Genomic DNA, 18,212 nt, shown 5'->3' on the forward strand with positions numbered 1-18,212 from the left:
AAATGATCTCTGTGAAAGATTAGCTCTTCACAATGAAATCAAAGTATATTATTTTAAAGTTACTTTGTATGATAAAGATTATTTTTTGTGTGCACCCTCACACCTCAGCATGCAGTGACTTAGGTAAGAATAAAGTCTTTTAGAAGCCATTTTGACAAAAGTCTCAATTTAAATGCTCCTGAGAGTGAAATGGGGAAACAGCATGACTTTTATGCTGGTTTAGGAGACACTCTACTGTAGAAAACTTTGTATCCATTCTGTGAACCTCAGGACCCGGGTATACACCCCTGGACGATTAGGCCGTGCACACTGGTATCCAAATGATGTCACACCAGCCAGGAACCACCTGTTGTTTTCTTGGCACATTAATGGTCCTCCTGAATCCCCCTGAAGAGGAAATTGCAAAAGAAAATTGTAGATGTGTTGTCAGTTGGCATAAACATCTAAGGTTATTTTTAGCAAATCAATCCAAAACTAAAGATCAAAAATATGATTTAATTGCAAGTCATCTGTATATCTCTTCACCAACACTCTCTGTCAAGAATGAGAACCTTTGGCTGCTCAGAAAGGACACAGAGAAACTATGACAACTAAAACATAATTTGTATGTAATTCTTCATGATGTACTTTTATAGCAAAATTTCCTTACTTTCATGATGGCATTTTAATAGGTACTAAGAAATTCTCTAAGGCACAACTAGAAGCATCCCAACCAAAATGCATATTAAAAGCTGATCATTTTATTAAGAGAAGTATGGTATGGTTTCACTCATGTGTGGAATTTAAGAAACAAAACAGATGAACATATGGGAAAAAAAAAAAGAGAGAGAGGCAAACCATAAAACAGACTCTTAACTACAGAGAAGAAACTGAGGGTTGCTGGAGGGGAGGTGGGTGGGGGGCTTAGATGGGTGTTGGGGATTAATGAGGGCATTTGTGATGAGCACTGGGCACTGATGAATCACTAGATTCTACCCTGAAACTAATATTACCCTATATGTTAACTAACTGGATTTTAAACAAAAAACAAAACAAAAAGAGGAGTGTTCTAAGAATTGGGAGAGGCTTTGCAGAAAAGACACTTATTCCACAATGTGTGTTTAGAGAAACTAAAAACACACATAAAGTTGATTTTGATTCTTTTGGGCAGTGTTAACTTTTTGTGAGTAGACAATCAGATTTGAAAAAATCTTTTTTTATTTTAATTTTTATTGTTATGTTAATCACCATACATTACATCATTAGTTTTTGATGTAGTGTTCCACGATTCATTGTGCGTAACACCCAGTGCTCCATGCAGAACATGCCCTCTTTAATACCCATCACCAGGCTAATCTTAACATTTCAGTGGCAGTAGGCATGTCAGTGATATAATTTATGATAAGCACACATATTTTCATGGGAGATTTTAACTGATGAAGAATTATTTCATTTTTGAAAATATTAATTATAACAGATTCTGCTAGATTTAATTCCGTATATTTCATTTACACATGAGTATTTGTGTGTAATGAAAAGAACATAATGTAAACACATTGTACCATTACATAATGATGGCACTGACAAATATTTTTCTTACATTAACTGTGCAAAATTTTTAATCTTTTTTTATATATTTATGAAGGAATTTAAAGCCTTGTGTACTTTGGTTGCAATCACTGGTACGATAGAATATTTCAACCCAAGTTTGTGTTAAAAAATATCCTGACAGACTTTTTGCCTGATTCTTTATTATCTTTGGGACCATGTTTAAGGGGAAAAAATGTGATATATATAAAAGCACCTTTTCTTGCTTGGGTACAGAGGAACATAAATTGCACTGGCAACCATAGGTTACCTCTTTTCTAGATGTAACAAATATGTTTGAAGGCAGGGACTGTGATTTTTATTTCTGTATCCCAAACCCTTAGTTTATAATTTGGGTCCAGAAATATCTATGGAACAGTTAAAGATAAATACAGACTCAAAGTTAGAGATTATTAAAAATAAACCTCAACTGTTTGGGTATTTTGAAAAGGAGTCATTTGGTTTTCTTCATATTTTCTAAAATAATTCAATTTTTTAAAAAGACAAAAGAATCTAGACATTGATTCCATGAACAAGGATTTTAAATTGCCCAACATGCGCTGGGTCAGTTGCCGGTATTCAAACAATCCACCGGCAGGCTTGATGATCAACAGTTGGGTTGTCTGTGTGGTTGAGAGACCTATTATGTCTGGGACTGTCACTTCTCTCATCTAACTATGCCATTTTAGTTGTTATGTAACTTTTTGCCTTAATTTGTTGATTTGTTCAAGGAAGCTATTTCCTTCTTCCACTATCTCAGAGGTATGTATGGACTTCAAAAATATGAGTGAATGTCCAGACCAGAAAGTATTAACCTAAACTTTATGTTGTCATGCCAGTGGTTTTATCATGCTAAAACACACATTGCTGGGCCCCAGGGTTAGAGTTGCTGACTCAGCAGGTCTATGCTGGGGCCTGAGAATTTGCATCTTGAACAGGTTCTCAAGTGCTGCTGATCTGCTGGACTGGAGGCCATGCTTGGAATACCACTGGGATAGAATAAGGCTCTGCATAGTTAGCAAAATGAGTTTGCTGTTTGTGTCATTTACTTCAATCTATACAGAGGGGACTTCTACAGCCACTGTGGGGCCTTAAAATCCAGACAACCGCCCCACTCATGCAAGGCTTTGGTAAGCCAGAAGATACTTAAGAATGTATGAATGACTAATAAGGCCAATTCTTTGCCATTATGGGGGGGGGGAAATAATGCTTCAAAGAGCTCATTCAAGTGATGTATCAATTGGAGCATATTCATAATTTTAAAGGTATTCTTATTTAATCAGTTAATCCTCTTGTATAACACAGTATTAAAGTTGAACAAAGAAGATCATGTGACCCTCTAGACTACTGATTACTCAATCACGATAACATATTACACAAGATATTGCCGTGTGTGTGGACGTTCCTACTTGTGAATGAATAACATACTTAGACTCTCTAGAAATCAGAGCCAAACATAAGATTTCAGAGATCTGGCACAAGTGACTGGCTTAATGTAACTCTAATATCAGTAGCATCCATGATCATATTTTCTACTTAGTGCATGAGGCCCCTGCCACACAACCCCCATTAACTGTAATTGAAGTTGTACAGCTGATTTCCCACCTGAACAATAATTGTATAAATCTCCCTCTAAGTGGCAATATATCTTACCTTTAGCACGCTTTTCATTTTAAGAGGAACGTGTAAGATCCAGAGATAAATTTTAGGAAGAAAGCCATCCTATTTGTCTTGAATTTGCAAGTGGTCAACAAAGCAGAATAAATGTAAAACTAAGCTGAAAATTTAACATGATTTGAGACACTGACTTAACTCGAGGATACATATAAAGATTCATCTGCTTAAGTGTCTGTTAAAAAAAGTCTTGTATCAAGTCGAATTATGGTGACATAGGTGTTAATATATATAACAAGTTGTTTACACTTTAACAAAGTGAAAGATTTCCCCCTGGTATAAATTGCTGCATCCCCATTTGTAAATTATTCATTTGCTCAGTACTGCTATCAGGTTTAATTTAATCCCAGTAGATGTTAATGATCAACATCTTATTCATTTTCAAATACAGAAAACATACTAGAAAATTTTTTTCCAAAGACTCATAGTGAAAATTGTTAATATTTTGAGTGCTTACTGCCTTCTACATGTTACCTGATTTTTAAATCTCTCAATAAAACTTAAGTGACTTGCCCAAAGTCTCACCCGTAAGTATTTAGGCAAGGGCGAAATAAGTAGTCTGAGCCCAGAATCTATGCTTTCATGGATACTCTATGTTGCACCTAAAAATGAATAATAATTCTAAAATCTGGCAGAATTTACTTTTTATTTGTTGAGTGTATGTGGATTTCATGGCACTAATAGTTGGCTACCTTACTTCTAAGTGATAAGATGTTCTTGTCTTCAATGAGAGTAATTTGTGGGTAGGAGTTTCTCTGGTGGTCATGCAAGTCAAGAGCTATTGATACTTCCAATATATTGCAGTGTTGACATTCAGTGAGATCATGTTATTACATCTCTAAAATGGAATGTAAACGATAAGATGAAAATTCTCGTGTATGGGTTCCAGGTCCAGAGTTATGCCAGGCTATTGAGTAAGTTCTAGTTTTTAACCCTCCTACAAGTGGTTAGCTGCAAACTTGTTCTAACCAGGGTATCCAGGTTGGTTTTATGCAGAAAATTATTTCTTGTCACTGGACCCCTGGCTCATACTCAAAACCAAGGTTGAAAACTGGAAGCCAGTAGGTGAAATTGGCCTTCCAACTTGCTTTTTGTGTGTTTGAAGTTTGCATAGGGTTTTAGAGAATTAGAACTAGATTTAGCTAAGGTGTGTATGCTCCAGGTCAACAGTGGGTCAGCACTACATAATTTACCTGACTCTCCCACGCACTCATATTTTGTGCCTCAGCTCTAAAGACATCTGATTTTAATATTTGTTCTTAAAAATGAGTTTTATTTCTTTTTTTTTTTTTAGATTTTATTTATTTATTTGACAGAGAGAGATAGCAAGAGAGGGAACACAAGCAGGGGGAGTGGGAGAGGGAGAAGCAGGCTTCCCGCTGAGCAGGGAGCCCGATGCGGGGCTCGATCCCAGGACCCTGGGATCATGACCTGAGCCGAAGGCAGATGCTTAATGACTAAGGCTCCCAGGCACCCCCAAAATGAGTTTTATTTCTAATGCTCACACCCACCCTAGGAATACTATGCAAGTAGGCCATAAATAAAAAACAAAGAGTCACAGTTTGGTAAAAGAAGAAATGAAGTTAAAACCCTGATGATTTCTTTACTCCCTAATCATTGCGAAGCAATAAAATCATTATAGAGCAATGCTTTCTGGAGATGTAGGGCGAACAGTTTTACATACTTACCTGACAAGAATCTATTCCTCCTTCTTCATAGCCTGCACAGACCATATTTTCTGTAATGTTATATTCTGGCATCTGTTGTTGGCATTTCTCATTTGATAGAAGAGGAACATTGGCTTCTTGCAATATGTTTGCAGTAGGACCTGTTCAAAATGGTAATGCGGCCAGCCAGTCAGAAGGCATCAACATGCATCACTGAATGAGCCACCATCAGTCTTATTTATTTCAATAGTTCACTCTCATTATCGAGTACTGTGTGTATATATAATGAAACTAAATGCTAAACCTTAGTATTTTTAAAGCACATAATAAAACCCATCTGTGGATTTTGCCGAATGGGTAACAGTAAAGCACTTCTTTAGTTCCCAAGGGCTAACAGGAATGGTGGATTGGACTAGACAGGCTTTAGGCATTTGCAGTAATTTTAAATGGTTACAGTATTGCTCATGGGGAAAAAAAAAGCCCAACAACACAAAGAGTTTCATTTATGGAAATGAGCAACGACTCCAAAATCCAGGAGGCTTTTCATTTGGCACCTGAAGAGGTGCTCCCTGATAATGGCATTCAGCAACTTTGTGAGGCTCTGTGAATGAGCAGGTGCACACTGAACAGAAGACAAAGCTCAGCTGAACTATGCCCTGGTCTAAGGGCAATCAGCTTGTCATCCACACGCAGGTGAAGAGAAAGGAGCCATGTACTTCCACGCTTTTTACAAAATGACTCATCTACTGGAAGCATGATTCTCTGTTTACTCAAATACTAATCCCAAGAAGAACGTGAAGCAAGCAGGTGTCTAGTGACTCAGAAAAGGCACCTGATAAGCACTTTCTAATAATTAGCAATTCTATTTAGTTCCTCAAGAGAGGCAGAAAGTTGATGATAACTTAGTGCATACAACTGTGTTATTGCAACAATGTATGTGGCATCATTTCCACCTAAGTTTAATCCACACACTAAACAGGAAACGTGTGTTTGTGTGTGTGTGTGTGTGTGCGTGTGTGTGTAGTTATGTACATGGACATGTGTGTATGTGTATAATTCATGTGCAAAGCAATGTATGTATGTGTGACTCAGTGCTGTGTTGGTTAATGTTTAATGCTGGTTTTCAAGAAAAAAAAATCCCCAATATGTATCATTTGCCTGATGTAAACACTCCAACCAGGGCAATTTCAAGGTACCAGCATGACAGTGAACAGGAGGTGGGAGATGTGCACAAAAAGCGATTTCCAACTGGAGTCAGATGACTTTGAAAGTTTGACATTGGACTTTATGAAGTGAAGATGAAGGAGGGAATTCAGCATCTCACTGTTATTCATTCTATGAAGATTGAGGATAGGCTGGTAGACTTTAGTTTTTATTATAAACTATGATAAAATCAAAGCCCATTTTGCTGCTCATTCAGGAATAAAAAAGACTGGATGGGTATATGATAAAACTCTTTGGTAAAGAAAAATTTGAGCTCTTATGTTCTTATATTTAATATTTATTTGTTATTATATTTAATATTTATTTGTCCACATGAATTGCCATAAGGATAATTGAGAATACACACATAAAAACATACATAAAATGTCAGTAGAGTTATTTTAAGTTTACTAATTGCTATAATTTAATCGACTAATATCACTTCTTTTCTTCCTAGTAAACAATATGTTCATGGTTTTCTTAGCTAATTAGGATAATATACTCAAAAGGGGGGGAACTGGGTTTTATACAGTTAAGTAGCTAGAAATAATAAGACAAAGTTCATAAAATTCATTAAAATTTCCATCACCCAGGAAGTATTTAAACATGATCTGACCATTTATTCCTAAATGAAATTGATCTCAGATACAGATTTTCCTTGGCTCCATACCACTCTTAAAGACCCTTCTTAAGTCAATTAAATGCATATCTTTAGTAACAATAAGTAAATGTGAGCCAAGTTTACTCAGCTCTTAGAAGAAATACCCATTTCCTATGGAATAAAGAGTCTTAAATTTTGTTAGGGGATAATTTGTTTTTGAAGAGTCTACATTGTGGCCATAAATATCTTTTAGTTTGAAGTCTGATAGAGAAAATATCTATCTAGGAATCATTTTTACTCTTTAGATTTCAAATTTAATAAATCATGACATCTTTCAAGTGGAGGAAATAAAAGAAGAGACAGCTTTTGACTTCAATACACTTTAGGGACAGCAGACATGAGGCATTTCAGCGACATAATGCAATTGCTATGGAGAACCTCTGTTGAAATCATCAGGCAAAGATTTGACTTAGAACGTCATCCTTTCTTTTACGAGGAAGAAGGGCATTTTAACTGTGAATGCTTTGCTTTTGGTAGCTGCACCTCTCCACAAGATTCTGTGGCTTTTCATCCTATACAGTTAGGATTTTTAAATATCTTGGCCATGATCTGTTGCGACTCCAGAGGCTGGGTTCTCCCACCAGACTATCTAGTGCCTTTCCTTTTTGCTTAATTTTTAGTGGGTAGTCAAAATACTGCCCTAGAGGGAATAACTCCCATTAGGAATTCTGAAGCCAAAGTGCCTTGTAGTTACATTTAGAGAGAACGAAGTACTAGAATTTTGTAAAAAATTATGTTCTATTAGTTTTAATATGCATCTTTTCTGTGTTTGGAAAACATCCTACTAAATAATGCCAATGAGTCAGTTTATAGTCTTTAGTGTAAGATTTGTGCCACATCTGAGTAGGCTGACTCAGCATGTTGATTTATTTATTTATTAAATATTTTATTTATTTATTTGACAGAAAGAGAGCAAGAGCAGGAACACAGTAGAGGGAGTGGGAGAGGGTGAAGCAGACTCCCGCCCAGCAGGGAGCCCTAGAGGACTGAGCCACCCAGGCACCCCATAGCATGTTGATGTTAAAAGGAAGTCCCTTCTCATTTTTTAGGGAATGGGAGTGTGAGGCTTTTTGTGATAAATAAAGATCGTTTTATTGATTTGGAAAATGTAACAGGTAATAATTTGGCTTTTGACCAGACTTTATCCAGGTGCTGTAAAAAAATAAATTTTGTAACCTTTATAATATTCATTTAAATAGACATATCTTTTCTCTTTATCAGAGTATTTATGATACTAAGATTAGGTACTAAGTTTGGGGGATGCTTGGACTGTCCTCAAATAAGGATTATAGTTTTATAATGTGCTCTATACAATCTGGAATTTTAAAAACTATACAAATACATAGCATATGAACATAATAAGCCAGACAGTGTTTTAAGAGCTATTGCAAAAGATGTTGAAAATATTCACAAGATAGTGCAATGGCATCCTTCACACAGGTAGGCATTTTCTTTTTGTTGAGTCTGATGATTTACCTTGATGTATAATCCTCCCCCAGCCAGCAATGGAACAAATTCTTCCTGGAGGAAAAGCTTGATTTTCTTCTGGTAAACAAATAGGTTGTATATAATCTGGAAAAATGAAACACACACAGACAAACATACATTTCTAATAAGTTTTAAAAATCAATTATTTTCAACATTTTATCTAAAAAATTTGTATTTTTGTTTTATGCTGCTTGAACATTTTTTAGACATCAGTCTTAGGGGAAAGAAGCATCTCAGGGTGGCATTCTTTGACAGTGGACTAGGTATCCACTGCTCCCACTATTTGGGAGCCTTTTCTACATTGTCTCCTAATTTGTCTTTAAGAATGTAACCAATGTCTTAGTTCTAGAGTTGATCATTTATATTTGATTTTAAGTAATCATGCTACTTACAGTGTCAGCTCTGTGAAAATCTTGGGATGGCTGTTCTTTAGGACCAATTAAGAGAACTTGGACAAATGTTCTGAGGCTTAAGCACCTTGATGAAGATAATTGAATATGTTTTGCTCTATTCCCCAATTCCATTTAAATTATAATGATTTCTATAACAAATTATCCAACTCTTATGGACTATTAATTCATTGGTACTGATAATATTTCAAATCTAATTTTGAATTGATTTGGCCAGATAAGATGACAAAAACTGATTTCTTTTACCTGTGTAATTCACTTTAAAGTCAAGATGCATCATGGCGATGTCACTGTCCTTTGTCCGTTTATTGTAATGTGGGTTTATGACAATTTGATCTATCAACCGAGTTACTATTTGAGGAGAAGTCAGATTCGATGTCATATGAAGGCCTAGGATTGCTTTCCACTTAGATGGCTCTAAATTTCTCCTGAAGATTATGAAAAAGACGTATAAGAAATCCTCCATCCACCATAGTTACTTTCTAAAGATGCTGCTCATATAGTAGGTATTTGAGAACTATGTGTGCCCATCCCAAAATATTCTTGAATTTCTCTGAATGATTCTTCTTTAAAAACATTTCCTTTAATTTTTTATTCTTCTGGTCAGATCATAGAAAGAGCCTTAATTAGTGCTCATTTCTATCACTCCTCTTAGATCATCTCTTGATCTTTAGTTCTAGATTATGGTTCTCAACTTTGGTTTCACATTAGAATCACCTGGAGTTCTTTCAAATAACACTGTTACCTGCTCCCCCTTCTCTATCTCTGATTGAATGAGTCTGGAATGGGGAGAAGGAACTTCAAAAATATATGTTATTTTTAAATTAAATCTCCCAAGTTTATCCTAACGTATGGCCAAGTTAGAGAACCACTGCCATAGATCCCATTCCACTGTGGGGATGGCACCTTGGTCCAGGGTTTCTGCAGGTAACCCCAGTTAGCAGGAAGGAGGTTCAGGAGCATTCTCCTGTTTAGGTGGTCACTGAATTTACACAAAGTTAAGACAAGCAATAAAACCTATTATGATGTTTACAATCTAACATACAAACTCGAGTAATTTTCATACCCAGTAAACTCGAATAATTTTCCACACATAATGCTGGCCCTTGATAATGAATTGGTAAAGGATAACATTTGCGTGATAGGCAGATTAAATGACAGCTTGAAAGTGTGCAGGGACTTCTAACTGTGCTTTTGGCCTGCAACATCTTCACACCAAGAAACTCCTAGTGAACCCAGGGAATTAAGCCAATTAAGCCATATTCACAATGCAGTCAAAATTCAATAACTGCTATTTTAGAAGAGCTAGCGATTTAATTCTTAATAGTTACAAATGCCCCGTTTAATGTGGTCTTTCAACTGTTAGAATCCAAGTCACCTACAAATATACAAAGGGCATGAAGTTATTTCAAGTCCATTTGTTTATCTTTTTACCTATCCATTACTTTGTTGAAATTAAACAAAGGATTGTGTTTGATCAAGTCGCCGGCATCAGTAAAGCCAATGAATGCCCAAACATCCAGGAGACATCCACCGATAACCACACTGCATTAAAATCGGACAAAACTTACTGACATGCTTTATAGAATAGAATAACACCCATTTATGGAGAACCTATTTTGTGCCAAGGGCAGTGCTATGTACTTTGCATCAACTCTTTTCATTTTTGCCACCGTGCTATGGATTTTACATTGAGAACAAACTGGGTGCTGATGATTTAAATGGTGGGGCAGAGACTTGAACTGGGACTGTCTGACTTCAGATGCTGTACTTGCACCAGCACACTGGGGTGCTTCCAGTGGCTCTGGGCAGTGTTCTGTGGGCAGGGTCACAAACATGAAGGGAGGGTTGGGAGGAGAGACATGCTCTGTTTTATCTGGATTATCTGGGCGCAGGAAGGGGAGGATGTCTCTGCTCCTAGTTGTTGGTGGTAGCTCTTCCAATGCCCAGATGTTGGGCCAGGAGGGTATTATGGTGCTGTGAAGGCTCTGTTTGCTTATCAGGAGGCCTTTTCACTTTCCCCTTTCCAGGTCAGAGGAATCAGTACTTCAGCCAAGCTGGACACACTGATAATTTCAGACATTCTGACTGCACCCACTCCCACTGTGCCCTGGGACTCCCCTGCCCACACTGGCCTACTCCAAGAGAGGGGATAGAATGAAATCTCTTTCCTGGTGTCCCATCTCTGAATTTCTTTCCATATCACACATTTAAGTATGTTTCCTAAAGCTCAGCTGGTCACGGTTGTCACTTTACTAGCTAGCATACCTGTATGGCTGACAGGTAACAGGGAGTTACTCTTTTGTTTTTATTGTATTTTTTTTAAACACTTAATATATAGTAACTCGATATTTGCAAAAAATTAATTTTACAATTACCACACCATGTTTCTTAATTTGCATTTAATTATATTTATTTATACACATTATATTTTGTATTATAATTATATTTTATGTAACCAAGGCATTATGTTAATATTCATATTATAAATAATATTAATTACATTAATGGTATAAAATTTGCTCAAAAGGAGTATGAGCCCATTATAGAGGTTCTATTTTGAAGTTAAGAGAGTGCATTTTTTAAAAAAATGATAGGATTGTCTTCTTAAATGCTTTCTACATATTTTATCTTCAGGAAAACACATGAAAATTCAGCGAGATATATGCAGTTATTTGGTATAGATTTAACTCAATGACAAAATAATGCAGTTCAGGGGCGCCTGGGTGGCTCAGTTGGCTGAGTGTCAGACTCTTGGTTTCAGCTCAGGTCTTGATCTCAGGGTTCTGGGATGGAGCCCCAGCAGGGCTCTGTGCTCAGTGGGGGAGTCTGCTTGGGATTCTTTCTCTCACTCCCTCTCTCTCTCTGCCCCTCCTCCTGCTCACACACTCTCTAAATAAATAAATAAATAAAATCTTTAAAAAATTGCAATTAAGAAAAAATAATGCAGTTTAGTAGCTAACCTTCCAAATACTTATGTCTTTTGTAAGTACTGTACTCCTTCTGAGAACAATAAATATTAGTTACTGATATGAGAGAGCTTATAGGCAGCATGAAGTTTAGTAATCACCATTTCATCTTATTATTTTAAGGTTTGGAGTAGAAAACCAATCCATGAACCATGGACTGTGAAAATTAAACATACATGCTTCAAGCTACTGGTCTAATTAAATACAAGTTACAACAATATTAATCTGACACATTCTTAATGAGTTCCAAAGTTGTTATAGTGCTACATGTTTTTCTTTCTCCTGCATCTGTAAGCTGTACATTAGGAAGGAGATATTCCTCCAACATGTATCAACTGCATTTCTCTCTCAAGTCCTGCTCCACATAACTTTTCGTGTCTATGTGCTTAGCTTCCCCACCACAAGCCCACATTAGCACAAGCACCACTCGAATGACCACATTCTACTGCAATCTTAGTGTCTTCTTTCAGAAGAAAAACTTGATAATATAGAAGTTCTGACCTGTGGTACTCAGTTTTACGAATCACCTGAAGAATTTGCTAAAAATTCGGATTCCTAATTACCACCTCCAGGGAAGGTTGGAGTGGGACCCAAGAATCTGCACTTCGTAATTACTGTTGGGATATTGAGTAATACAGAATCCTCCCTGGCTTTCCCATTCATCAAAAGCCAAGGGACAGGAGAAGAAAGCCTTCAGAAAAATCAGTGCAGATGAGGAGGGGATACTTATTATGTTTAAAAAATATATTTGTCTCAAAACATCTACACTCTAGTAAAACAGGAAAAGCTATAGGATGGAAGACAGATGGGGATGGAAACAGGAGATAGGCCCACTGGATAGGCAAGCCCCAATCCAGCACAGGCTGCAGATGGCAGAAGTAGGCTACCTTGAGATAAGGGAGGTTGGCTGAATTTCTGCTGCATTTCACCTGTGCCTGCCCTGTTAAACAAAATGTTTTTCTTAGTAGCAAGAGAAAGAATGGCATAAGTTGGGAGGCAACAGAAAGACATGTATTCCTGACTTCTATAACCTCAAAGACTAGCACAATTCGTGGTGCACAATAGGTGCTCCTTAGATGTTGCACCAGAAGGGAGGGACTAGTGCTCTACCGCTCTAGGTTGCTATGTGCTCATGTGTAAAGAAAGTCCCTACTCAGAGTATGCGGATGTTCATTTGTAAATGGGATTTTCATGGTGGTAAAAAGTAAATATGGTAAGAAAGTTATGATGAGCTGCACACTATGCTGAAAGGAAGAAAAATCAGTGGGAACTCGTAACTCTACATTGAAAAATTTTTCTGTTCTACCATTAACAAAGACGGTACTTTATAGTCCAGTCTGTCCACTGCCAACCCCAATGTTTACCCCCAGCACAGCGTGTTAGGTCTCTCTTATTATTCTCCACTGAATGGAAAAAGGATTCCTATGAGGATAAGCAGTTCCATTTTTTAAGGCACATAAAAATTAGAATGCCTCTGAAATGTGGTGTTGTTAAAGAGTAAGAAATTTTTCAAGAATAGAGCCCAAATGTCCATTGACTAATGGATGGATAAAGATGTGAGCTACACACACACACACACACACACACACACACACACACACACACAGGAATGTTACCCATAAAAAAAGAATGAAATATTGCCATTTCCAATGACATGGATGGATCTAGAGGGATAATGCTAAGTGAAATAAGGGTCAGTCAGAGAAAGACAAATACCATATGAGTTCACTCATATGTGGAATTTAAGAAACAAAACAGATGAACATGGGTGGGGGGAAAAAGAGAGGTAAACCAGGAAACAGACTCAACTACAGAGCACAAACTGAGGGTTGCTGGAGAGAAGGTGGGCAGGGGGGATGGATTAATGGGTGATGGGGATGAAGAAGGGCACTTGTGATGGGCACTGGCTGTTTGTTGTATGTAAGTGAAGAATACTAAATTCTACACCTGAAACTAATATTACACTCTATGTTAACTAACTAGAATTTAGATAAAAACTTGAAAGAAAAAGGAAAGTTTTCCAGACTATTAGGGGTAATTTTAAAAGAACAAAGGAGCTAGATTAAATGGGATAATACTGGCCAATTTTAACAATTTAATTATCATATAATAATCATAATAATTATCCTAGTTAATAAAATAAATTGTTAATGAAGGGCCATGAGTCCATAATGAAACTCAAAAGAGAAAAATTAAGGTGTATAAAAGGCGGCTCTATTGTAAAAGAAAAAGGGTGAATAGTGAGGATATGTTTAACTGTTATTCTTTTTATTAATAAGGACAAGAGTTTCACACATAAGGGTATTTTTAGTTCAACTACTAAGTAGAAACCTGTTTTTAAACTAGAGGTATGCCTTTATTTGTTTAAGTGGTAGAAAACGAAGTACAGGGAACGAGGAGTAAGCGAAATAATCCTCAGCATCATTTGATCTGGCGGGTTATGTCTACAAACTTCAGGAATAATTTTTGAATGCCTTTCTTCACTTGACTTCCAGGACTCTCCAAGTACTTGTGACCTTCCTTTCATTCATTCTCTGCTTTTCCTATCTTTCCCCCCAGCTCTTTTGTTCCTCTCAAAATCCAAATACTGGAATACTCCTGAGTTCTGCTTTTTGCTTTCTTCTCTTCTCCATTTACACTACCCCCCCCAGATGATCCTATCCAATGCCATGACTTCAAATACCAGCAATATGTGCAAAATTTCCAAATTTGTATTTCAATAATTGACTTCTCCTCTGAACTCACATGCCCTATGCCAATTGGCAGTACCATTTGGATTTTATCAGGAAGTCCTAAGTTCAGTATAAAAAACTCAGAACTCTTATTCTCTTTGCAATCCTGTTTCTTCTCATTATCCTCATTTCAGTAAATGATATCAACACACACAACACACACCCTGTTTGCTCAAGCCCTAACCCTTGACTCTGCCTTTGCCCTTTCTCTTCATCTGTCTGTAACTCTATCCACCTGAAGTTACTCATGAATGAGATCCAGCCATTTGTCTAGCTTCCTCAGCCACAATCCTAGGGCCATCATTGTTTCTTTCTAACTGGTCTCCCTGGTTTCACTATTGCTCCTCCCAGCAGATTCCTCTCCAGATGATGTCACTCTTTGCCTTCTATATGGCCTCTCAGCTCATTTATCATGGCCTCCTTAGTCCTCACCAGGGCCTAGGATCTGGTCCTGCCTACATCTCCACTCTTCTTCCTTCCTATTTGCCAACCCTTCCTGGCCAGCTGCAACAGCAGGCTTCTTGAGGTTTCTGGAACAGGCTCCTACCCCAGAACATTTGAGTTGATATTACCTCCCAGAAACTTGTGTTAAGTTTCTCCCTCATCTCTTTAGTTCTTCCTTCAATTTTCTTACGTTGTGAAGCTTTCTCTAAATACTGTATCCAAATACAGCCCCCCGCTCCCATCATTTGCTTTCTGCTTATGCCACTTTTATCTTCCTTTATTGCACTTATCATTCCCTAAAATAAAATATTTATTTGAAAGTTCTTCTAGGGCAAGGACTTTGTTTGTCTGTAGAGTACCATCTTCCCCAAAACTTAGAACAACACTTATTCTAATCTATTCTAGTCCAATAATGTGATTCAAGATGATGAACTAGTTCTCAAAGTAGAGATAACTTGGGCAAGGAATTTGTTGCTCTGTAGAGTACCATCTTCCCCAAAATGTAGAACAACACTTGTTCTAATCTATTCTAGTCCAATAATGTGATTCAAGATGATGAACTAGTTCTCAAAGTAGAGATAACTTCAGAGATCTGGCACTGAGCTTCTAGGAAATACTGGAACTTCTGGGTGGAATTACAACTATAATGAGATATTTTCTAATAAGAAATATGTTATTAAAGTGCTTTGCCAGAGGCAGGGGTGGTGTGTGTGTGTGTGTGTGTGTGTGTGTGTGTGTGTGTGTGTAATTGGTAAAGGGAGTAAAAACTAAAATAAAACTAAAAAAAAAAAAACCCAAACAAAAAACAAGTGACAAAAAAAGAAAAATACATTATTAAAAATAGTGCTAAAAGAATAGCATCAAGAAAATAGGCTACATAAGATGGGCCAAGGGAGTCTTTACAAATACATAATTTTAAGGGAGAGACATCAGATTGGAAATTGATAAAACCTACGAGAAAGGGATCAGTCTAAAAAGTCCTAGTGATACAAGAAGAGAATTTTAACTATCAAAGAGATGACTAGCAGCTCAAACTTGAAATATCTTAAAAAAGTACCCAAGACCTACCCTATAACCAAAAACCAGTAAGTCACTAACCTAATCTTGAAATCTCTACTGGCCTAAGAAAATGCACTTCTTTTTCATTTGCAAAAATTACTATTATCTTGAAAAGGTATTATAGTATTTCTGCAACCTGAAGGAGATAATATATTGAACCTCTTACAGCCATCATCAAATAGGCAGATAAATAGAGAAATGAATTAAACCTATGATGTTTATATATTAGGGTAAGTTTAAGTAGAAATGAAATAATTTTCTAGGTACTATGCTTGTATATGTTCTGTGTTCTAGTCCTATTTAAGGTGTTTGAGGCATTCAAAAGAATCCAAATTTTAAGTTGTAATAGAAGTATCAATTAAGTTATGTTATTTTATAGTCAATTCTTAGCTATTTAAAAAGTTTGCTTCAAAGCTTTATTAGCTATTAGCTATTAGTTTAATTAATTTAATGCTAAAGTGTAAATAGTAGGGACACCTGGGTGTCTCAGTTGTTAAGCATCTGTCTTTGGCTCAGGTCATGATCCCAGGGTCCTGGGATGGAGTCCCACATCGGGCTCCCTGCTCGGCGGGAAGCCTGCTTCTCCCTCTCCCACTCCCCCTGTTTGTGTTCCCTCACTGTGTCTCTCTCTGTCAAAAAAATAAATAAAATCTTAAAAAAAGTGTAAATAGTAGTATGTATTTCTTGCCATACCCACAAGCACCTCATATATGAAATAATCTATTTCAGGAATATTGACACCTGTTTCAAGGAATTATTTCAATAAGGAATGAGATACATGTATTTCGTCTTCTCTAAAGAGCTAAATTAAAGAATAGAAGACTGACAAGAGGCCTCTCTATGGATCATTTCAACATCAGTGTATGTCTATATAATAGATGTGATCCAGACTGTAAATCTATATATACCTGCCCACCCAAGAGGCTGAATAGTGGTTGCTTCTGGAAGCAGGGATGATGACTGACTGGGAAGGCGGGATAAGAGAATTTTGCATGTGATGGAAATATTTCATGTCCTGATAGGAGTGTGGGTTACACAGGTGCATGCATTTTCAAAACCCATCCAATCGTGCACTTAAGATTATGCATTTGTTCTATGTCAGTGGGAAAAAGTGAAAAACAAATATTAAACTCTATATGGTAAGTTTGCTGTACCGTGGTAGGGTTAGCAATTCTCAAACTACTTGTTTTGTGGATCCATACATATTTTGTGGATTTTAGGAACAGGTTTCTCATTATTGGAGATAAGTGTTGCAAATAGGGAAGGAGAAAAGACTAGAACGTACCCTGTGGCAATCTATTTTAATTGGAGTTGTCCTTTTGAGTTCATATTTGTAGGTTTGGAGCTATATCTATTGAGAGGGTCTAGGAGTAGGACATATTGGCAACAGCAAGGAGCATGCAAGATTGTGTTTTTTAAAATGTAGAAGAAACTAAAATTAGCTAAATGAAGTTGGGGTCTCTTATAGAAAGCTTGATTTGAGGACTAGGGTGGACAAAGCACAAGATGAAACTGGAACATCTTATTTTGCAGAAAGTAAAGAAGTTCTCAAAGAATGGAGATATATCAAGACCAACAAGGGGGCAAGCTTAAAGGGTTTCACCAAATAGGAGGATTTTCTATAAAATAATTTGCTGTATTTAAAAATATCAAAGACAAGAAAGACAGAAAGATAGAAAGCCTATTCCAGATTAAAGAGGATGAAAGAGGTGAAGTAACTAAATACAGTGCATTATCCTGAATTGGTTCTTGGGCGACACACACACAAACAAACCAAAGAGGTTATAAAGGGCATATTTAAGACAATTGACCAAAATGAATACATATTATAGATTAGATAATTGTATTGCCTTAATGTTAAATACCCACGATTTCCTGTGATGATGTAGGAAAACATCCTTGTTCTTAGTAAAAATACAGGGTGAAGGGCACAATGTCTAATCCCACTATCAAGTGATTCAGAAAATAAATATTTTTCCAGATTGGAGAGAATGAAAGAATCAAGGTTTTCATAGCATAAAATGCAAACCCTTGGTGAAACTCAGTGAAGGTATACAAGAGTTCTCTGTACTATTATTTGCAATTCGTGTGCATGTTCGAAATTGTAGCAATATAAAAAGTTTAGAAAATAAATATGCTGAACGTCTCCTGGGCAAGAATTAAACTCTTCTTTCACGGACCTTTCCTGCACAGGAACAGCAGTACAATAAAAATTTTATTGCACGTTTATGTGATTCCCAGTATGCAAAAGTATGGCATCATCTTACTTTTGTCCTGATAGTCACTCTAGGACATAGATCTCCTTATGAACACCCTGTGGGGGAGGATATTAAACAGAG

The 18,212-nt window shown here is 36.8% G+C and overlaps 1 protein-coding gene across 1 annotated transcript in view; it reads right to left on the reverse strand.

Moving 5' to 3' along the window:
- Positions 1 to 231: 231 nt before the first annotated feature.
- The window catches only part of TMPRSS15 (transmembrane serine protease 15), a 112,413-nt gene continuing 94,432 nt past the window's right edge, over positions 232 to 18,212 (reverse strand). Inside the window, exons 23-26 of the mRNA XM_027581781.2 lie at positions 8,916 to 9,097; positions 8,248 to 8,343; positions 4,929 to 5,068; positions 232 to 387 (exon numbers count right to left, since the gene is read on the reverse strand). Of these exons, the coding sequence (XP_027437582.1) occupies positions 232 to 387; positions 4,929 to 5,068; positions 8,248 to 8,343; positions 8,916 to 9,097 (574 nt within the window). The remainder of the gene's footprint in view (positions 388 to 4,928; positions 5,069 to 8,247; positions 8,344 to 8,915; positions 9,098 to 18,212) is intronic.

The sequence above is a fragment of the Zalophus californianus genome, chromosome 1 (genome assembly GCF_009762305.2).
Source record: "Zalophus californianus isolate mZalCal1 chromosome 1, mZalCal1.pri.v2, whole genome shotgun sequence".
Taxonomy (NCBI): domain Eukaryota; kingdom Metazoa; phylum Chordata; class Mammalia; order Carnivora; family Otariidae; genus Zalophus; species Zalophus californianus.